This window comes from Siphateles boraxobius, unplaced genomic scaffold (assembly GCF_051911475.1).
Source record: "Siphateles boraxobius isolate OS27281-9 unplaced genomic scaffold, OSU_SipBor_1 5, whole genome shotgun sequence".
Classification (NCBI taxonomy): domain Eukaryota; kingdom Metazoa; phylum Chordata; class Actinopteri; order Cypriniformes; family Leuciscidae; genus Siphateles; species Siphateles boraxobius.
This window is the reverse complement of record NW_027509141.1, coordinates 21,109,337-21,133,520: the sequence shown is the minus strand read 5'-3', so window position 1 is coordinate 21,133,520 and position 24,184 is coordinate 21,109,337. Positions and strand designations below refer to the sequence as shown.

General features: G+C 35.5%; 1 protein-coding gene across 1 annotated transcript in view; it reads left to right on the top strand.

The window, feature by feature from the left end:
- Positions 1-15,523, top strand: part of nampt2 (nicotinamide phosphoribosyltransferase 2) — a 33,086-nt gene extending 17,563 nt beyond the window's left edge. The window contains exons 7-11 of the mRNA XM_077203246.1: positions 5,114-5,339; positions 5,660-5,779; positions 11,404-11,544; positions 11,641-11,766; positions 13,572-15,523. Of these exons, the coding sequence (XP_077059361.1) occupies positions 5,114-5,339; positions 5,660-5,779; positions 11,404-11,544; positions 11,641-11,766; positions 13,572-13,745 (787 nt within the window). The 3' untranslated portion in view covers positions 13,746-15,523. The remainder of the gene's footprint in view (positions 1-5,113; positions 5,340-5,659; positions 5,780-11,403; positions 11,545-11,640; positions 11,767-13,571) is intronic.
- Positions 15,524-24,184: the final 8,661 nt, after the last annotated feature.

Below are 24,184 nucleotides of genomic sequence, written 5' to 3'. Positions count from 1 at the left end.
ATTTAATTCATTGCAATGGATATTTCCTTTATTAAAAAAATTGTTTAAAATGAATTTACAATTTATTAAAAACATTTACTTGCCCTTATATTAGTCCAAACTTGTATAACTTTCTTTCGTCCCTGACAAACACAAGGAAACATTTTAAGAATGCACTAGTTGCTTTTCTTTCTATGCTTTGTAAGGAAAACTGGCTTTTTCTAACATTATCTTACCTTCCCCCTTTGTAGATGGATATTTTTTTAAATAAACGCTGTCAAAAAACTTCAGTAACACAGAATATAAGATTGTAAATATTTAAAGAGATCGTTGACCCAAAAAGGTTAATTCTGTCATAAATTACTCAGCCTCAAGCTATACTTCTTTCCACTCCCTTTCAAGCAAGTATTATATGTGTAAATATTGTATGTGGATACATATATCAAAATTGTAATGTGTGTGTGTGTACAGGTACACGTGTATATGTATATAGGCCTATGTGTATATATATACAGGTGCTGGTCATATAATTAGAACATCATCAAAAAGTTAATTTATTTCAGTAATTCCATTCAAAAATTGAAATTTGGATATTATATTCATTCATTACGCACAGACTGATATACTTTAAATGTTTATTTCATTTAACTGTGATGATTGAAACTGACAACTAATGAAAATCGAAATTCAGTATCTCAGAAAATTAGAATATTACTTAAGACCAATACAAAAAAGAAATTTTTAGAAATGTTGGCCAACTGAAAAGTATGAACATGAAAAGTATGAGCATGGAAAGTATGAGCATGTACAGCACTCAATACTTAGTTGGGGCCTTTTGCCTGAATTACTGCAGCAATGCGGCGTGGCATGGAGTCGATCAGTCTGTGGAACTGCTCAGGTGTTTTGAGGGCCCAGGTTGCTCTGATAGTGGCCTTCAGCTCTTCTGCATTGTTGGGTCTGACGTATCGCATCTTCCTCTTCACAATACCCCATCGATTTTTTATAGGGTTAAGGTCAGGCGAGTTTGCTGGCCAATTAAGAACAGGGATACCATGGTCCTTAAACCAGGTACTGGTAGCTTTGGCACTGTGTGCAGGTGCCAAGTCCTGTCGGAAAATGAAATCTGTATCTCCATAAAGTTGGTCAGCAGCAGAAAGCATGAAGTGCTCTAAAACTTCCTGGTAGACGGCTGCGTTGAACTTGGACCTCAGAAAACACAGTGGACCAACAGCAGCCCAGTCCTTTTTGTCTTTAGCCCAGGCGAGACGCTTCTGACGCTGTGTCTTGTTCAAGAGTGGATTGACACAAGGAATGCGACAGCTTAAACCCATGTCTTGCTGTGCATGGTGGTTCTTGAAGCACCTACTCCAGCTGCAGTCCACTCTATGTGAATCTCCCCCACATTTTTGAATGGGTTTTGTTTCACAATCCTCTCCAGGGTGTGGTTATCCCTATTGCTTGTACACTTTTTTCTACCACATCTTTTCCTTCCCTTCGCCTCTCTATTAATGTGCTTGGACACAGAGTTCTGTGAACAGCCAGCCTCTTTTGTGTCTTGCCCTCCTTGTGCAAGATGTCAATGGTCGTCTTTTGGACAGCTGTCAAGTCAGCAGTCTTCCCCATGATTGTGTAGCCTATAGCAGGGGTTCCCAAAGTAGGGGTCGCGACCCCCCGGGGGGTCGTGAGACAGCGAAGGGGGGTCGCGAGATGATTTACAGAAGTGTAATTGACAGAATTACTAAAAAAATATTTTGCTACCTAAAAGTTAAAGATTTTTAATAAAACTCAAGAGATGGTGGATGTGTGGAATTTCATGTTTTATGAGTGACCTTAGTCTAGTAGAATTTTCGAAAAAATATTTTGCTACCTAAAGGTTAAAGATTTTTTGTGTCACGCATGCATGCATGTCTATTACCCTCATATTAAATATAAAACTCATGTGGACTGATATTTTTCCAATGTCCGGACTCCTTTATTAACGGGGTAGGCCTATATAAACAGACATTTCAATATATTTGTATGAAATGCATTTTCTGAGAGTTTATATTTCAAGTTTTTACTGCAAATGTCAAAATGCGCGCTCTTTGGTCCATCAGTGCTTGAGTCACCATATATCGGAAAACATTTGGAATGGGTCAGACATAATTCTGACCACTTATTAAGTTTTGTTTTAAGTAAATTTTGTTTTGTATAAATTGTATCTTCATTTTAATCAATGTTTTCATCAACAATTTGACTGGATTAATAAATAAAAAGCAAATCTAGTAGACAATATAATTAGGACGCGGAGGCACCGGCGCGTGAACTGGAGCGCGTCTCATAAATGAACCGAAAACTGACAGAAAACACTAGTTTATTAATAAACAATTCAAATGTTTAATGCACAATCCTTACTTTGGCCGGTGCTTTGTGGCAAGCTGGATGCGTGCGTTGAGATGCGGAATAGGCAATATAAAAATGCTGTCATTATAAAAAGATTTCTAGTGTCAATGTATTGCTTGTTTTTCTGTTTACATTTCATGTTGTGACACTTCTCTTCTCTCGAACATAATGCTGGTACGTCAGAGCGCCCAAAGCGTCAACAAGCTTTAACAAGCGTCAATAAGCTTCAATAAGCTTCCCCGTACTTTTTGACAAGCGTCCTCGACAGGGCGGCCAGAGCTTCTTTGCCGCTCAAGTCGGCGGCGGTGTGAATGTACAGTTATGCTTCTTGCGCGGACTTTTGGGACTCAGTTTTGAACTGGTGTCAAGGCGCATTGAATGAAATGAACAAATGGTAATTAAATAGAACCCCTAGGTGAAATGAACGAGGGAGAGGATCACAACATGTGAATTCATCCACTCCCGAAAATACTTAAAAGTAGTGGCTGGTGAACTGGAAGAATAGAGTAAACATTAAAGTTACTTACACAATGTGTATCTGATATGAATAAAACGTGTCGAATTATAATGGAAAGGATTATTATTACCTCTTCCATAAACATCAGTGTGTATTTTAACTCTAAATGTATTGTTTTTTTTGTACTTATGTAAATTTAGGGGGCGGCCGCGCCAACACATTTTCTGAAATACTGATTTTGGGGTTTTCATTAGTTGTCAGTTATAATCATCAAAATTAAATGGAATGAACACTTGAATTATATCAGTCTGTGTGTAATGAATGAATATAATAACCAAGTTTCACTTTTTGAATGGAATTACTGAAATAGATCAACTTTTTGAAAATATTCTAATTATATAACCAGCACCTGTGTGTGTGTGTGTGTGTGTTTATATATATATATATATATATATATATATATATATAATTTTCTTTTATATTATTGCTTGAAATAAACTTCAAATCAAAAACCCTTATGTTCCAAACCCGTAAGATTTTTGTTCATATTTGGAACACAAATGAAGATCTTTTTCATGAAATCTGAGAGCTTTCTGTCCACTTTCTACCACTTTGACGCTTCAAGAAGTTCATAAAGACATCGTAATACTAATCCATATGAATTGAGTGGTTTAGTCCCAATTTTCTGAAGAGACACAATCACTTTATATGAACAGGCTTTTATTCACATTTAAACATTAATCAACTCACACATCGGTTATGGTAAACAGAAGCTCATGCATGTTTGCTTGACATGCAAGAACCAATGAGGTTCATTATTTCTCGGGTGTTATGCAGCACGTTTGAGGTTTGTTTGCGCTCATCAAACAGGTTCGGTTGAGCTGCTGTTTATGTTTGCTGATCAATGTTTTGAAAAGGCTTTAGGGCAGATGTCAAGATTTTCAGTCAATAGCAACTTAAGTTTTAGTCTATCACTTGACTTCAGAAGACTTAAAATGTATAACAAGCTGCAGCCTATGGACCACCTTCATGATACTTTTTGGTCTTTTTTGAAGCTTGAAAGCTTTTATCCCTATTCATTGTGATTTCATGGAAAATGTTTGACCAGGCTTTAGAATTGTTCCTTGCCTGATCTATCCCTTTTAAAGCCTTGTTTATACTCGACGCGTCTACACAAGCGCGAGTCTCGACTAACTGCGCGCGCACCTCTCCAAACGGACGAGGCGTTTATAGTGGACGCGCTCGCCGTTGTGCTATTCTGTGAAACGGCAGGGGGCGACTCGGAGAATTCTCCTCTAAACCACCAGGAATCAGCAGTGAAGAAGTAGTTTTCCCTTTATTAGTAGTTTATTACTTGCTGATTCATATAAAAAGAGTAATAAATGCAGTAAGTTTATTGTACTTTCACTGCATGTAAACTAGTTAAACAACTGAAGCCTTATTGAAGAGTGTTTAAACCTTAATTTCATCAGCAGGGCTTACTTCAGCTATTGTAGGCTTATTTTGTAAATGTAAGCAGTTACGTTAGACAAGTGCAAACTGGGTGCTTAATGCAAATGTGTTCCTATTCACAAAATGAGAGGCTTTTATGGTCACCCATCAATGCAAATGTCTTTCGGCTCGAAGTCGTTCATTTTCGGATGCGGCGCCGCGCGCGAAGTTACAAAAAGTGCCGTGCACACCGCTAGGCGCCCACACCGCAATGACGTCACATTTGCCGCGCGCACCTTCGCGCTCTTGCGGACGCGTCGACTATAAACAAGGCTTAAGACTGACTTGGCAGCGAGTTAGACAGTTAGACAGCTGCCTTCGGTTGTAAACAGCCAATATCTTGAAATTCAGCTCTGACGTTCAACACCTGCATGTTAATTTGCATTTGTTCCGTTGATTCTAATTTGTTCTATTAGTAGCTACGCATTCATCCATCTCACAGCTGTAGGCCCTTTTGTCTCTGATGTTGATGGCATTTCTCAGTAGAGCTCTCACTCTTAATTTCAAATCACACAACTTCTTCTGTGACGTCATTCCAAATTCACATTATAGTTTTGCAACCATCACAACATTCCCTTTATCAGTCAACCGGAAGATTCCGTGAATCACTCAGAGATTTTTATAGCTCTGTGACTAAGGATCATTAAACACGAATGACTCATAAGCTGCAAATTCTATCTAATTCTTTGTCTGGTAAAAGTAAAACCCGTTTATTGTAGTCGTACCCTTTTGCTTACCCTCAAACTAAGCGTTTCAAATCATTCGATGAAGGTTTGTCTCACTTTGTTTTTCCTGTCTCTGTAGTACCATCATCTCCTGGGGCAGGAGCCGAGAGAAGGACGCATATGAGTGTCTGCTGGACCAGTTTCCCTCTGGGCCTGTAGCTGTGGTTAGCGACAGTTATGACATTTTTAAGGCTTGTAAGCACATCTGGGGGGACAAGCTGAAAGAGAGAGTGATGGAGAGGAGTGAGGATTCTCCCCTTATTATTCGCCCAGACTCCGGGGACCCCGCTGAAACCCTCATCGAGGTGTGTGTATCATGTACCAAGTGTGTTAGAACTGTAGGAGTGTTCGCTACAGACCATAAGGCAGCTGTTTCAGTGATTGAACTTTATTTTAGTGAAGTAACAACTCAAACAAATAGCTTTGCTTGAAGCTTTTTCTAGCACTGTGCTGCATTGTGACTGATGGGGCTTTAAATTCTGATGCTTTGACGCCTGTCTGAAAGAAATGCCTTAAGATTTTGATTTTATTTGCTTGTACTGTCTGTTGCTCGAGTATTGATTTGCTGCATCCTTGAATTCTTACTTTCTTCCATTCTAATTTTTCTCTTCTGTCTCACTTTTAGGTGATAAAGATTTTGGCCGAGTGTTTTGGATGTTCTCTGAACTCAGTGGGTTACAAGGTGCTCCCATCATACTTGCGCATTATCCAGGGGGATGGAATTGATCTGAACTCGATTAATGAGGTAAACTAAACCTCAGACCAAGAGAGAATAAAACGCTTGTATTCAGGGAGGATGCATTAAATTGCTCAAAAGCGTCAGTAAAGACATTTTATAAATGTTACAAATGATTTATTTTTCAAATAAATGCTATTCTTTTAAACTTTCTATTTATGGAAGATCAACATTGAACCAAATCAGCATATTAGAATGATTTCTGGAGGATCATGTGAATAAATTACATTTTAAAATATAGTAACATAGAAAAGTTATTGGAAATTGCAAAAAATATTTCATAGTATAACTGTATTTACTGTATTTTTTTATTAAATGAATGCAGTCTTGGTGAGCAAGAGATTCTTTAAAAAGCACCAAGCCCAAACTTTTGAATGGTAGTTTATGTACCACAAATTTTGGTCTGTTGTGATTTACAGTGATGTCCAAAAGTCTGAAATCTAGAATTTAAAACCTTGTCATTTAAAACTGGAAGTAAACAAAGTTTTATGCTTTTGATAATTTTACAGAAAATTAACTATTTCTGGACTATTTCTAAGTCCCTAATGAAATAATCAAATTTCTTATATTGATCATGTGAGTGAGATCCTTCATACAGATGGTAAGATATTCTTACTTTCATTGAAGCACAAGATGCTCATTTGATCCTTCTCAAAGAGAGATGCAATTTCTGATATTGTGCAAAAATGCAATTTTGGACCTCATTCTAGATGTGCTCTTACGACTAGAAAGCTATAACACATTGGTTCACAAACTTTTTAGAGTGGCGTACCCCTTGAGGCTTTTAACATCCTTCTGACCCCCTCTCTTCCACTAGACTGCAGTCACACCTTTTCCATTAAGGGTCAATATTTGCCACCTTAAATCGATAATCCAGTGAATTTTTTACCTTTATAAATAGCTTAATAAAATAAATAATGTTTTAAATAAAAAAATGTTCAATAGAGAAAAATGAAAGAATGGTTAAAACAAAGTGATGATTTTAAATATTAAACTAAAACTGCCAGTAGGTGACGGTAAGTCACTGTCTTAATGAGTGACTCATCGAGTCATTCAATCAATAACGAAGCAAGTGGCTGTATTTATGAATGGGTCAATGAATCATTGACTCATGATTCGTTCAAAGCTGCAGATTTGTTTACGAATAACCGCTATGTTGCAGTTTAGCTGTGGCTTTGGTTACAACTTTTATTTTCTTGCAAAATAATGTTTTGGTCTGGAGACTTCCTCAGATATGTACATGTTTTAATGTTTAGATCACTTCTATTATTGGTTGATATCAGGATGGGAAGTTTAAACCAGTAAAACAAAAAATTTGTATAAAACTAATAGCTTACCTACTTCCTTTAAAGGGATGGTTCACCCAAAAATGAAAATTCTGCCAGTATTGACTCACCCTCATGTTGTTTCAACCCCGTAAGACCTTCGTTCATCTTCGGAACACGAATTAAGATATTTTTGATGAAATCTGAGAGCTGGATCACTCCTCCATACTAATCCATAGGCTTCTTCAGGGATTGAACTTGCGGCCTCGAAAAGTTATTAAAGACATCGTTAAAATAGTTCAAGTGACTACAGTGGCTCAATCTTAAGTTTATCAAGCGACGAGAATACTTTTTGTGCGCAAAAACAAACAAAAATAAACGACTTTATTTTAACTATTCATTTCCTTCTCTATGGGCCTCTAGTCAGTTAAACTAGTGTAATAGCGTAGAGCTACGTCACACGTAGGCTCACTATTGGCCGACGCTGGTCGTGTGTGATGCGTGTGACGTATAACAACAGAAGCGTACGCTGTTAAACTAGTGAACTGACTCGAGGCCCACAGAGAAGGAAATGAATAGTTGAAATAAAGTCGTTATTTTAGGGTTTTTGTGCGCACAAAAGGTGTTCTCGTCGTTTGATAAACTTAAGGTTTGTGCATCAATTAAAAAAAGTTAGGTACATAGGTACACAGAGGACAAAAATGTCCATGTTTAAAAACTGTCATAAAAATGTGAAGCTTGGGAGCACAGACTTGAGTTTGGTATGATTTTAAAGAAGACCCTTGGCAGATCATTGCTGACGTAAAAAAATTATAAGTAAATCCCAAGAAAAGTTATATAGGTATAAGTTTATGAAAATTATTTATTATATATTTTATAAATCAAGTTGAACTCTAAAACGGCAAGAAAATCAAACCCATAAATCTAAATAAATTGTGTTCCAAATTTGAGAGATGGTTCTCACTGCAGAACATGAAATCCACGGGGAGGAGTCGGATCCAGATCAAACTCCTCCCACCTTACATATACCTAAACCTACCCATCTCCACCCCCTGATCCCTAAACCCACCCCTAATCCTACCCATCTCCACCCCTTGGATCTTGATCCGACTCCTCCCCGTGGATCTCATGTACTGCATTGAGGTGCTACTGAAATTTGAGGATGATATCTCAAAAAATGAGCTTTCGGTAAGAGTTTGTTTGGGCGAAGTAACACATTTTCCCCATTGGGTGCCAGCTAGGGCTGCAACAACTAATCGATAAAATCGATTATAATCGATTATGAAAATCGTTGTCAACGAATGTCATTATCGATTAGTTGGTCTGCTTACGTCACGGGGAGCGTTTACTGGTACGCAATAAAACACGCAAAGTCTCTCTCCCTCAGTAGCTCTGCCGAGCGCGCGCGCTACACGATTTGGAGCAGTCTCTTCTGTCTCAGTCTCTGCTCTTGCTTGCGCGCTCTAGATTTCGGGAGTTTGAACTAATTCGCGGGCATCAGGGAGCCGCAATCAATATGCGGGAGACTCCCGGGACTTCCGGGATGTCTGTATTTTGTCTCGAGCATCAGGTTGTGCAATCAGTTCGCTCGCAACGTAAGTGATGGATTAAAATAGCGCTACCGCAGAAATAGGTTAAATTAAAACGGTGTTTACAAAGTGAAGCATTAAATACAAAGGCAGTTAATAACAGCAGCAGTAAAATATTGTTTTTTAGTCACTGTACTCAGTGGTTTTCAGCGAATGCTTGTGCACTAATGCATAATTTCTCCTGTCCTTTACTCAAGCCTGTTAGCTTGCTGGGTAACGTTACCTCCATTCCGTTCTCTTTTTATAGCATTTGTCTACTAAGTTTTAATTGTTTTTCAAACGCGATCTACTGCGGCTCTACATTCACACAATTGTTTTCAGTCTTTCTATATTTATTTAATCAATTTATCCTTATATTATATTCTTTTATATATTATATATATAATATATATTATATTCTTTATCCTTATATTCCTTATATATAATTAGTTTTAAATAAAAATTAAATGAATTATATATTTTAGATGTTTTTAGTTTGTTTTTAGTTCAGATATTCACATCTGAACAACATGTCTGTGTAAATTTGTTTTAACAAAAATTGTGTTAAAACATAATATGTTGGATATCATTTTTTTAACAATAATCATGTTTGTCAACTTGCCATCAGCAATTATCATTAAAAACAATGCAAATATTGATTTTAGTAAAACTCAATGTGTGGCTTTTGCACTTTTTAAAGTACACTTTTACACATAAATACCCTGATTTACGGTTTTATTTAGTTATAATAAAAAAAAAAATCTAATTTAATTTCTATCCGATTAATCGATTAACCGAAAAAATAATCGTCCGATTAATCGATTATCAAAATAATCGTTAGTTGCAGCCCTAGTGCCAGCAAAACTCCACTGGTGCACACAGTAATTTGATTTGTTATTTGCAGTTGAGTTTCTCTTTCTCAATATTACAAACACACACATGCACACACACAAATATTTTTTTTATAACACACATACTAACCACACTCTGACATCCATACCAACACACCCACACAGATATCGTTGCATAATTTATCCAATTGGCTCTATAATATGCCGAAGCAAAAAACAGGAATAAAGCGATATTTGTTTTATAGGCCAAACCCCCCAAACATGGCACCATCTGATAAAAAATAGTAAAAATTTAAATTTTTAAGCATTGCCAACAGAATGAAAGCCTCTTAACAAAGATTGCATCATTTTATAGTTGAATGGCCCTGAGATTAAAAATTGCAGTTTAAATGGGTTTTAATGGGGACATTTTTGTCCAAAAGGCGCTGAGAGGGAAGTATTTTGTGAACCTAGTGCAAAAAAGATTTTTCAAAGGAAATGGGGGTGAAATAGTAAAATTACAATACAAATACACACCTGTGCCAAAATTCATGCAGTTAACATTAACACAAAAAAAGTTACACATAGCTACAAAGTGGAAAAAAATATCCATGTCAAAAAACTGTCATAAAAATGTTAGGGTTGGGAGCAAAGACTTAAGTTTGGTCTCATTTTAAAGAAGACCCTTGGCAGATTATTGCTGAAGTTAAAGAAGTGAAAAAAGTCAAACCAAAAATTTTGTATAGAGATTTAAGTTAATGAAAATTATTTATGAACATTATTATCGTTTATTTTATATCAAATATATATTTTATGAAACATGTTAAACTCTAAAACTGATATAAATTCAAAGCCATAAATCTAAACAAGTTGTGTTCCAAATTTGAGGATGATAACCTAAAAAATGAGCTTTCGGTAAGAGTTTGTTTGGGCGCAGTAACAGATTTTCCCCATTGGGTGCCAGCAAAACTCCACTGGTGCACAGTGATTGGATTTTAGATTCGCAATTGAGTTTTTCTCTCTCAAATATTACAAGCACACAAACACATATATACACACATTTTTTTTATTACACCCATACAAACCACACTCTGACATCCATACCAACACACCCACACAATTATCGTTGCACGATTTATCCAATTGGCTCTATAATATGCGAAGCAGAAAACAGGAATAAAGCGATATTTGTTTTATAGGCCAAACCTGGAAAAATGGCACCATCTGATAAAAAAATAGTAAAGATTTAAATTTTGAAATCTTGCCAACTGAATGAAAGCCTCTTAACAAAGATTGCATAATTTTATAGTTAAATGGCCCTAGGATTAAAAATTGCAGTTTTAATGGGTTTCAATGTGGTCATTTTTGTCCAAAAGACGCGAAGTGGGAGTATTTTGTGTAGCTAGTGCAAAAAATATTTTTTTAAGAAAATGGCGGTGAAATAGTAAAATTCCAATAAAAACACACACCTGTGCCAAATTTTATGCAGTTAGCATTAACACAGGCAAAGTAATCCAAAAAACAAAACTGAAAAGGACAAAAATGTCCACAAGGATGCACAAGGGTAAACTTAAGATTGAGCCACTGTAGTTACTTGGACTATTTTAACGATGTCTTTAATAACTTTTCGGGGCCGGCAAGTTCAATCCCTGAAGAAGCCTATGGAGGAGTGATCCAGCTCTCAGATTTAATCAAAAATATCTTAATTCGTGTTCCGAAGATGAACGAAGGTCTTACGGGGTTGGAACAACATGAGGGTGAGTAAATACTGACATAATTTTCATTTTTGGGTGAACTATCCCTTTAAGTGTGTGGATTGGAATAGTGTGACCAGGGTAAAATCTGATACTGGCCCTGAATGTTTATTAACCATTTATGACTGTTAGATTATATACATTATTACTGATTACACAGTAATTCTGATCAGAGAATGATCACTGATTTACCACTGTTTATTTTGGCTAGTGCAGATTCTGGAGAAACTGAGCGATGAGGGCTGGAGTGCTGAAAATGTGTTTTTCGGTTGCGGAAGCGCTCTAGTGCAGAAAATCAACAGAGACACACTTAACTGCGCTTTCAAGTGCAGCTATGTGGAGGCCAATGGCAAAGGCGTGAGTTGTTGTTTTTTTACTTTCAAAACATCCTCTCAAAGTTGAGTTTTATTGTTATTTTTTTCTTTTACTATCATGTCATTTGTGTTCGCGTAGATGGACGTCTATAAGCAGCCAGTGACGGACCCATCTAAAGGATCCAAGCGTGGACGTCTCTGTCTGAGGAGAAACTCAGATGGCTTGATTGAGACAGTGGAAAGAGGAGCGGGCAAACCAGAAGAGGTTAGATCAGCTGTATACACATTGTAAAAAGTGGCAAAGTCCAATTGTTACCTAAAAGAGTTATTTCTACTTAATAGTTGTGTCCGTGACGTCAATCAAAGGTTTCTGAAGAGCATTTTTGAAGCCCAAAGTGGGCGGAGCCGGCCGTCGCCATCTTGTTAACGCTTCACCGTGCGTCACTCCCGGATAACCAAAAATGGCTAAAGGCCACTGAGTCCGAAATTCTCATCCGAAATTTTCGCATGTTAAAAAAAAAATTCGACCTCACATTATGTCAATCACGCTTGCACACTTTCTACGAAACTTTCGTCCATCATAAAAAAAATCGGATCGGGTTCAATTTTCTGCGTTTTTCGCATCCGTAGCAAGCAGTTTGAATGGTGTTTTGACAATTCAGAGCCACCGAATCACGAATACGAAAAAACGCATACGAAAATTTCGGACTCAGTGTGCAATGGGCTTAAAGAGGCGGGATTAGCTGAGGTGATGTGACGGCTAACAGACAGCAGGCAAACGGCCAGTAGTGACCTCAGCGGCAATCCACCTGTCATTCAAGTGGCCACGCCCATAATTATGCAGAACTTTTAAGGCTTAATATAATTTAAAAGGATGAGTTATAAATTAAAAAAAAATCACTCCCCTCACAGTTGTCATGAAGGGCAAAATTAGCTATGTAGACCAAAACCACTTTATGTACCAGGCTGTAAACATATTTTTCTGCTGTAAAGTTGGGCATATTAATATGGGGGGTCAATGGGATTGACTCTCTTTTGGAGCCTGTCTCTAGCGGCCAGGCGATGAATTGCAGTTTAATCCACTTCCGTGTTGGATTCAAGAGAGAGACCGGAAAGTTGCCACTTAGATTTAACCCAAATAAAGTACTTTTCTTGGTATAAACTAATGCATTTAAGTTGATACAGTGATGTTAATTAATATTTAGACTTGAATAAAACTAGTTAATTTAAATGTTACTATTGTTTTCATTGTACCTGCTCTTAGCTACATCTGGCTTTTAACCCATTGTTTAACCCACCTGATGTTTAAGAAAAATATTTTTTCATATGAACATACTGTGCCATTTTTTTACGGAGCCCCTAGAGGGGACATTGTGAATTAGAAGAAAAAAATTAGATGGGAGAAAAAATTATCTGGCAATGCGAGCGAATCCAAAGTTTCTCAGGAGAATGCAAAACATTTGAGAGAACGCAAAATCATTGCCAAATAATTTTCCCAAATAATGATGATTTAAATATGGTAACTTTAAAAATTGCTTTTACTTCTATGAACAGGTTTAATTTATTTGATCAAAAATACAGTACAAACACTGTGAAATATTACAATTCAAAATTATTGTTGTCCATTTAAATATATTTTTAATTGGATTTATTCCTGTGATGGCAAAGCTGAATATTCAGTATCATTACTCCAGTCTTCAGTGTCACATGATCCTTCAGAAATCATTCTAATATGATGATTTGCTGCTCAAGAAACATTTAAAATTATCAAAACACAGTTGTCCTGCTTAATGTTTTTTTGGAATTTTTAAGTTTTGTGGAAACCATAATTTTAGTTTAGTATTTATTTTATGTAGAAATTTCAAAGAACTGAATAAATTTGAAATAAAACAATTATTTTAACCTAATGCATACATATATACGTCTTTATACTGACCCACAACTTTTGAATGGTTTTGTATGTGAAATTATAAATGCAAACATTTGTAAGGAAGTTGCAGATTAATTTCATATATGGTGATATTCCCCTAATTTGGTGATCCTTATTTAATAAACGGTCTTCTTTTGTAGGACATGTTGGTGACAGTGTTTGAAAACGGGACCATCCTGCAGGAGTACACTCTGGATGAGATCCGTAAAGCTGCTCAGCTTTGGGAGGATGACGTGAGCCCTTCCCAGCACAACAAAGAGGACGGCACTACTCTGGACATCCACCAGAAGCACATAATGAATGGCGTGCATTAATAAACACAGAATGCACACTGTTCTCAACACTGCCGCTCACAGACCAACCACTGACCTATTCCATCAGTGCACGAGTATAGCAGAACACTGCTGCTAATACACTAAACAATTACATATCATATCTGACTTTTAGACTTTTGAGGCAACCCTTAAGGTTTGTATTTGTTGGACACATTTTTATTTTTTATTAGTCCCTCCTTTATTTTCACCACACTTAGAGATGCCAAATGTCTTTGGTGCTTTAGCATGAATATGTTTTAGCAGTATACTGACAGCAGGGTTTGTATTCGGTTGATTGTAATGTTGTTAAAGGATCGCCTGAGAGTATATTGATAATTGAAGGAAACTTAATTTGAAGTGATCTAATGATCGCATCTGGGCTTCTGTACCAGCACATGATTCTGGTTTCTGATGGGACGTACACTAAAAATGCATTTAATCTGTTTAACAATCTTTTAATAATTTTTGAAGATGCCCATAATGCCAATATAGCAAAGAAGCATTTTTTTTACTTTACAAAAATAGTTTTTTAGCTATTTCCATGTTGTGTTCAACATATAGATACAGACTTAAAGCCACCAGCTTTGTCTTCTTGCTGTTACGTAACTCCCTTAAAGTTGCTTCCTGACATTTCAGAATAATTTTTGTTTGAAGAAATGGAGAAGTGTCTTCCCTGGAGTTTGATAGGATGGTAAATTGATCCTGATGTTATGATTACACTCTTAATGGAGTAAATGCTGCATAGAAAAGAATCGAAAGTTTTCCTGATAATACTTTTAATGTGATTTATGTGGAGTTGGTTTTAGACTTCCATCTGAGATGCACGGAATACATCATACGAACACTTCAAAGTGTTCTGTCTCCATACAGCTGCTGATGGTGCCTTAAAAACCACTCGGACCTCAATGCCAGTCACTCATTCTTGCTTTGTCTTTTCCTCCCATCATTTGTCACACTTTAAAGGGATAGTTCACCCAAAAATGAAAATGTAGTCATCATTTACTCACTCTCATGTTTGTTCCAAACCTGTATGAATTTCTGTCTTCTGCTGAACACAAAATAAGATATTTTGAAGAGTGTCGGTAAACAAACAGTTGATGGACCTCATTAACTTCCATAGCTTTTTTCTTTCTTTTTTTTTCATACTATGGAAGCCAATGGGGACCATCAACCATTCGGTTACCCACATTCTTCTTTTGTGTTAAAAAAATATCTTCTTTTGTGTTCAGCAGAATAAAGAAGTTCATACAACTTGAGTGAGTAAATATGACAGAATTTTTGGGTGAACCTATCCCTTCAATATTGTCCTTTAATATTGTATCACGCTCATCCTTCCCTATGCACTCAAGTGACTCGCATAAGAATTATGTTCAGTTCTTTGTTTTCTTTTTTGCTGTTGCCTTGTGTTTTTTGCTGTTAAGCTTAGTCACTTTTGACATCTGTATGCTGATGCTGAATGAGATGTGCAGTGGGTTAAATAACGGTGTACACTAACTATTGTCATAATCTTATTCGATCATGGAAAGCAGTTGACCCTACCTCTTTTTTTTTAACCAGTAAGACTGTATATTAATATGATGTGATGATCATTACACTTAAATAGCATCTATTCTGTTGTGTAAATACTCTTGAATGGTAGTCTGAATGATAAGTTTAGCCTTGAAGTTTTAGCGTTCCTGTTGCATTTTTGTTTATTTTACAAAAAGTGATATTTTGAATGACAAAAAGTTAAAATAAAATAATAAATATAGATTGAACTTCTTCATCTTAACATTTAACATGTCTCATCCTTTCTTGTTAGGGTTTGCTTTTGAAAAAGTAAAGTAATGGTTTTGTGATTGAAAAAACATGGTTTTGTAAATGAAATGAAAAAATGGAAACAGAATATTTACCAAAAGCACTGTTGACCATGATGGTGCCAGTATGTCTGGATTCTGTCCCAGTTTTTAATTGGATAAAAACAGTGTTCCCTTTTGGACAGCCATCCTCCTTCATTGCTGTCAAAGCAGAAAAGGAATGGAATGCCAAAGGAAGAAATGTGACTTACGGAATGATAACAGTTAGGCTATGTGTTGATTTGCTCTGCGTGTTGTTTTGAGTTGTGCAAAACTAAATAGAAAGGCCCATATATACAAATTCCATTTAATTTTGACAAGTTTATATTTATCAGAACATTCAGAAGATGGATTTGTTTAGCCGTGTCATGTTTTATTGTTGCACAATTATATTGTATTCACATGAAATGTACTTTTTAAGCACATTCTAGTTGAAATCCCAAAGCTTCTACTGTCATTGCAATGCATTGTTGAGTTTTGAGTTTGTCTGTTAAGCAGGACATCAGTCATAGTTCTAGCACAGCAGAGTTTGGGTGAGTTTGTTCTTTTAACTTTGTGCAGCATATTTGTATAATGCAATTTTGGTCACAGACCGAAATAGTCCCATTCATTCTATTTAGACAAGGTTTGAATTGTGTAAGTGTATAATTTGTACAAGACATTATTAGACACACCAAAAATTATATTCAAGTTATTTCAAATAATAACTAATTTTGCATTACCGATAAAACATTTTGGTCAGTGAAATTTAAAAAAAAAAGTTTTTGAAAGAAGTATCTGATGCTCAGTCACCAAAGCTGCATTTACTTGATCAAAAATACAAATGAATATTGTGAAATATTATTACAATTTTAAATAACTTTTGTATTTTAATATATTTAAAATGTAATTTATTCTAGTGTGCTTAAGCTGAAATTTCAGCAGCCATTACATAGAAAAATGCCGATTTAGTGCTTAAGAAACATTTATCATTATCATCAGCATTGGAACCAGCTGCTTAATATTTTTGTGAAAACCATGATACAAGAGCATTTATTAGAAACAAATCTTTTGTAACATTATAAATGTCTTTACTGTCATTTTTGATCAATTTAATGCATCCTTATTGAAAAAAAGTATCAATTCTACTGAATGTTTTTTAAGAAAACTATAATTCTACGGTGTTTAATTGTAATAATCCATCTGATCCAAATCATTTGCATAAAAAGAAACAATTCTTAATGAAAGCTGAGGATGTTTTTGTTCATATATTATAGCCTACTGTAATAAAAGGGAGCCATCTATTGTTCATTTTGAAGAGTGCACTTCTAGAAGGACCAACTTTATACTTTATAGTCCTAGTCTAAAGTTACAATCACACACATCACAATAAAATCAGAAACTTGCATACATATGTACCATATATATCCGTTATTCCCACATTAGCCTATACTAAATTGTCTTCTACGACAATCACGCTGTAAGAAAAATATGATCAATAAATTGACAACATGTGTTTTTACAATGCTTTAACTCATCAAAATATTTGTTTATATAAATTGTAGAAGATTAAAGTCACTTTAATGAAATTTAAGTTGAAAAAACAACCAAGTTGATTGTATTTCAAAATTTAAGGCAGCAACTTTTTGTCTGTTACCCTGCTTGCGTAGGTAATAAAACAAAGCTTACTTTTGTCATCTAAAGCCTGTCAGACATATTTTACATCAGCATTGTAGCTCAGAGAGCAAATTCCATGTAGGAAAGCATATTCAGAGCAAGTATCTGTTAATTGGCTAACGCTGTCACTACTGATAGGCCGCTCAGCTCTCATTGGATTAGTTGCTAAGCAACCTATTTGCTAAACGTGTTGTCATGGATTCAAATGTTCCGGACGCCCTCCGAAACGGTCTGCTGCTGACCACTGATAACAGGGTGAAGGTACTGCAACACTCCAGCTCGGGATGCCCGAGGCCGAGGATGATTGTCTGTGTCGCACCAGTCTGACATCTGCAATTGTTCAAATATCATCTGCGAGCGCGTGTTCGTCTCTCGTTATGATGCATCATGATAGACTGCACGCATTGTGTAGACACGCACATTAACAACAGTCAGCTGCATTATTTATTTATTTTATTGTCTGTTAACAAAAAAGAGCAAATCGTAGCGGCAGCTACATTAATTGTATCTGTGAGGCTGCTCATTATATTTGGTTTCTCTCATTTGTGCTCATTTCACCCCCGGAATGCAAATTTTTAATCCTGATTATTTCCGCCAGATTAGTGGTGCAGCAGAATAAGAGCAGGGATAATGCATTTTACACCGAACAATTCTAGAATCTCACGTTTTGTCTTTTATAGGCCCGTTTAAGCGTATTTCCCTTCCTTTGTGTTTTGGTATGAGCATGGTGATTGGTTTAGAAGCCTGGTGTGAAAATAGAACATTAAAAGGTTTGCACCATCTCCTATATTTAAATATAGATGGTTGTCAAAAATATCTGAAATTCAAAAGAGGAAGTGCTCATTCAGAAACAGCCTGAGGGTTAACACTGCAGCTCTACACTAAAGGTTCATTCAGTCCCATAAAATTCTCCGTCTCAGTTCTCCCAAAAAATATACAATAATTTGCAGACTTTTTGATATATTTTAATGGTTTTGAAATAACATAGTTAGCTAGTCATAAATTCTTATTCAAAACTAAATGAACAGCAAATGTAAAAGCTAAGGAGGGCAAATAGGATACAAAAGAAAGAAATGTCAAATGTACAAGCAAATAGGGAAAATATGCAAAAGAAAGAAAGGCGTACAGACAGAAAGGGAGAAATAAGGAAGGAAAGATCAAATGTACAAGTAAAAGAGGGCAAATATCCAAAATAAAGAAAGAAAGGTCTATCCCCCGCAAAAAAGTCTCTCAATTGTGACTAAAAAAGTGACTGCTGTATATACAATTTCTTTTTGGTTTAATAACTGTTCTGTAAATTAAGCAAGATTTTGTGGAAATATTGGGACTCTTATTGTTATAAGTATATTACTGTGTTATGCTGTAGAACAAGTGTAATTGTTACATGTGGAACATACAGTATAGTGACCAACACAAAAGTGATGTCCAGAGGGGATTTTTGTTTTTAATGACCCTAAAGTTCGATTAAACAATCAAAATATGAGGAAAATATTTTCATTTTGTAAAATATTTTAAACATAAGGGAAGAACAAAACACTATAAACTAGGTTAAGGTATTTATATGACTAAATTCATTTGTCAAAAAAGGGTAAACTACAGCTACCGGTTTTATTTAGCAAAAATATATATATACATGATAGAAAAACTAAAAGGTTACAGGAAAAAGAATGCATTCACTAGAACATAATCAGTTTTTAAGATTTCATTGGTTCTGTCTTGTTTTTGCATGTGTTGATCATTTCTTTGTATGACAGCCTGGCCAAAACATGTTTCATTGCATTATCACAAATAAAACAACTGACACCAAGTGCAACTACACAATATGCTTACAAACTCTTTAACACATTTTTTTTAATAATATTTGAATAAAGGTTGAAGATATCAATTTTCCTAGGCCAGACATCACTGTAGCCACTACTGTATATAAACTTACATCAAAGTATACATTTTTTTCAGTATGTGTTTCCTGGGAATTGAACCCATGACCTTAATGTTGCTAGCTTTTTTACTGACATCATTTGACACAAAAAAGATACAAGAGTTTGTTTCCTCCTTTTAAAAGTAGACAAGCATATTCAGGTTGCTATATGGTTATGATTTAATTAGCAAGCATGTGACCCACCAGTTAACCAGCATGGAAAGAACTACATCCTCACTTTACATGGCTTTTCCTTCTCTTCCCATTCATCCTCAGAACCCTTAGGTGCGCTGCGTCTGGATGCGGACTGAACCGGATTTACTGCAGGCTTATTCAGTATGGCAACTGTTGGCACAAATGGAGGAAGAGATCCAGCTATGTCGTAATTGTTCTGAGAGCTGCTCTGTGCCTCTCAGACTCTCAGTGCAGGTTAAGTGACTGTCTTGGCCACTGCCATGATTCCTTGGCGAACGAGCAGCGGTGTGAAACAGAATGATGTTGATTGTTCCCCAGGTCGCTCTATCATGCGTGTGGATTCCCGAGGCTTGTGTCTGTGCTATAGTGCAGCGCTTTACTCCAGATGCCAGTCATGCCACATCTAGCCTCTTCCCAGGCAGAGAAATCAGGAGTGACGAGTGGCACCATGCCACCACACATTAAATTATTATTGCTGAACCTGAGGCGGCATTGCAGCATAGTAAAAGGGTGTTATGTAACATCATTTATGTATTATATAGTATACAACAAGTGCTTGAAATTATTGTGAATATACAGTATGCGCTATTGCTATTAATTAAATTACCATTTAGGCACCTTTATCCAAAGCGACCTACAGTGCCTTCAATGTATTTTTTTATTATTTGTGCAATCGCACTGTAAACAAAAACAAAACAAAAAACGTGCTGCCTTAAATTTTTAAGGACAATCAACTTGACTGTGTATGTCATTTCAACTTAGGCTAAATTGCATTAAACTGACTTAAGAATTAGTTGAATCTCGTATAACTTAAAAAATAAAGTTTAAAATGGCTTAATTTTGATGAGTTGAAGTAATGTAAAAACATATGTTGTCATGACTTATTGACCATGACATTTTTTTTTTTTTTACTGTGTGCTCTAACAGAACACAGCAACCCTGAAATGAACATCGATAAAGTGCATTACATTAATGCAAATCTAACAAAAGCGCATTTGACCGTTCGCAAAGACCCGACCCCTTTAGTTAAAGGTGGGGTATGTGATTTGGAAAACGACCGGCAGATTTTGAAAATACACAATTCAAATGGTCCTACCTTCTTTCCTCCACTCAAAAAAATAATTCATTGGATGAACTCAATTAAGTTGTGGGCAGGATTTCCATCCAATAAATATATGTAGCCCCAACTCAAACTGAGTACATCCATTCAACAGAATGTAAATTAGTTAACCTAACTCATTTGTATCAAATAGATGCAAAAGAATATAAATGAGTGACTTGATTAACTTATTTCTATCAAATACTTATTACTATCCAGACTGACTTTATTTCTGTCAGATGTCTACAAAAGTTTTATTGAAAATTAACAGGGGTTTATAACTATGTTTTCCATTTAAAGTTACCATAACAGTGATTAGTGTTTCCATTAGTTGGGCTCTTAACTCTTATTATATCTATTGTCTTTTTAGGCTGCTGTGACAGTGTGTTTGTTAAACACATTTGGAGCAGCAAAGTAAGCTAAAGTGAAATGAGATCAGCTGATGATGGTTACCTGTTGATGGTTTTATAATCATTATGAAACAGAATGATTTACTGAGGTTTTTATAATCTAACCATTATGTTTTCACGTTTTTTTTCACAACACATACCTTGTGTTACTGCAGCATGAGATCAAGGAATATTATAACACTAAGTTTGAAGACTTTAACGAACATGAGCACAAAAAGTCTGTCTCTGATGACACACACAGACATCAACAATCAGCGTATGAATCTCAACAATGGTGACAATCAAAAGTACTTTGCTGCAATGCATGCTGGGTACCACCATAGTACAAAACTCCCAGCATGCATTGCAACATGAATAAATTATGCAGCTGAACTGTCCTATAATTTTCTTTGATTCTAAATATTTGCTTTTATTTTTTGCTGTTGTGTTTGTTGTGAATTAGTAGCTTTTCAGTGATGTTCTGAATTAATCTGTTTATCTAAATATTTGTGATTGTCACCATTGTTGAGATTCATACGCTGATTGTTGATGTCTGTGTGTGTCATCAGAAACTGATTTTTTGTGCTCATGTTCTTTAAAGTTTTCAAACTTATTGTTATAATAATGCTTGATCTCATGCTGCAGTCACAAGGTTTGTTGTGAAAAAAACATAATTGTTAGATTAAAATACCTCAGTGAATCAGTCTGGTTCATGATGATTATAAAACCATCAACCATTAACCATCATCAGCTGATCTCATTTCACTTTAGCTTTCTTTGTTGCTCCAAATGTGTTTAACAAACACACTGTCACAGCAGCAAAAAAAGACAATAGATATAATAAGAGTTAAGAGCCCAACTAATGGAATCATTGATCACTGTTATGGTGACTTCAAATGGAAAACATAGAGTTAAACCCCTGTTAATTCTCAATAAAACATTTGTAGACGCCTGACAGAAATAAAGTCATTCTGGTTAGTGATAAGTATTTGTTAAAAATAAGCTAGCCTCTCTCGTTTATATTCTTTTGCATCTATTTATTACAAATGAGTTAGGCTAACTGATTTACATTCTGTTGAATGGATGTACTCAGATTGAGTTGGGGCTACATATATTTATTGGATGGAAATCCTGCCCACAACTTAATTGAGTTCATCCAATGAATATTTTTTTTGAGTGGAGCTATTAATAATTTTTTAGTTAAACCAATTAAATATATTTACACATATGATCTTAAATAGATTTATTTAAATAAAGCAAATTAGATTTAAATGTTTCACCTCTAAGAAGGGCTTGAATCATTTTTTTGAGTGTCCAAGGCTGGCTCTGACTCTACCATAGCTCTACCCATTCGAGGAACATGAACGCGCAATCATGCACGAGCGAAAACTCAGATGCGCGAGAGATTGTAATTACGATTTACTACTAATCATATAACCGGCTTTGACGAACTTACTGTCCAATGATTCTAGGTGGTCTTGGAAATGATTGGCTGGAGTTTTTCGAGTCCTGCCCGTTCCACAGATGATTAAATTGCTTAATTTTCATTTCAGTGCTTCTAACTCAGTGGCTGTAAGTGGGTTAGGAATAGGATTTCAAGTTATTTTGAAAAAATTGACAAAAAAGAGAATTACATACCACACCTTTACCTTTTGCTATGTCCGACAAGCCACACTGCTCTCACACCACACATGTTCTCGCAGTGAAAAATACATTGTGGAGCAAAGAGGACACTGACAACGTGCTGACAGACAGGACAGACAGGACAGACTAGGTTACTTTTTGATATGTAACAAAGTCTCAACTTTCAAATTTGGTCATTTTTTAAAAGAAATTTAAACAAAAAATACCGTTTTGTGGCTCTTTAAGGTGTCTTGACAGATCGCTGTAGAGCCTCTTAAAGCTGCCCGTGAACCGATTATCTCTTCCTTCCTTCTAGTTAATTTATAGCATCAAATAAACATGAAAGAACATAAGAAGGAATGTTGTTTTAACCGCGAAATACATCAGTAGACCTACACTCCGTTTTTCACGTTCAAATCCTCCAACGTTAACACAAATTACAAAATGTAATACACATTTTACAAAATATTTTTTTACTATAAAATTATAAAATCAAAGCCAAGGCTGAAGTTGTTTTCCAAATTTGAAGTTGATATCACAAATGTTCCTATGAGAAATTGTTTAGGCACTGTACCAAAAATAGCCACCAGGTTCACTCACATTCCATTGAATTTTGATTTGATGCATTCTCCTGTAACAAATTAATAAATTTCGGTCCAAATATCACTTCTATCACAAAATTAGGAACCTCAAGACTCAGGCCTTTCCGATGATATGTGTTTTGTCAAGATGAGAAAAGGTCTTTATAAAGTTAAAATAAATTTTGTAATATGAAACATGACACCGCCCACTAGTAGAGGAGCCGCTTTTCCATGGTAAAGCAACGTCCAATTTCAAAACGGTTTTCACAGGATAAAGGTCGTAAGCTTTCGAATGATACCTATGGTGATTACTAAAATATGTGATATGAAAAAAGGCGTTAAAAAAATAGCGCCAAGGGTCCCTTTAGCGCCCCGGTGATACTTACTGAAAATATATATTGGTTAGATCCTGAAGGTTTGTAAAAAAAAAAAAAAACTCAAATGTTTATAATAATATCCTGCATGTTAATTATTTAAAGCTTAATCATACAATCGTGCATTGCTGTAAATGAGTTTTAGATTATGTGATTGCTATTTACTTTTACATAGCCTATACTGTTTTTTTGCCAGCACTTTTTTCTGGGTCCTATGAGAAGGTTATATACATTACTGATTAAACGTTTGGAATCAGTAAGATTTTTGAAAGAAGTCTCTTATGCTCACCAAGGCTGCATTTATTCGGTCAAAATACAGTAAAACAATAATATTGTGAAATATTATTACAACTTAAAAATAACTATTTTCTATTTTAATATATTTTATGTTGGCAAAGCTGGATTTTCAGCATCATTACCCCAGACTTCAGTGTCACACGATCCTTAAAGAAATCATTCTAATATGCTGATTTGATGCTCAAGAAACATTTTATTATTATTATTATAAATGTTGAATCAGTTGAAATTATGCATTTTTTTTCAGTTAGCTCCAAAAAAAAGCATTTATTTGAAATCTTTTGTAACATCATGAATGTCTTTACTTTCACTTTTGAGAAATTTAACCCATCCTTTTGCAGAATAAAAGTATTAAAAAAAATACCTTGCTGAATATTGTATTGTAAGTCCAATTGTCCTCCATTTTTCCCTAAAGCGATCTGAATCCAGATGTTGTGCTGTCTCAGGGTGAGATGAGTGTGGACACCTGTCT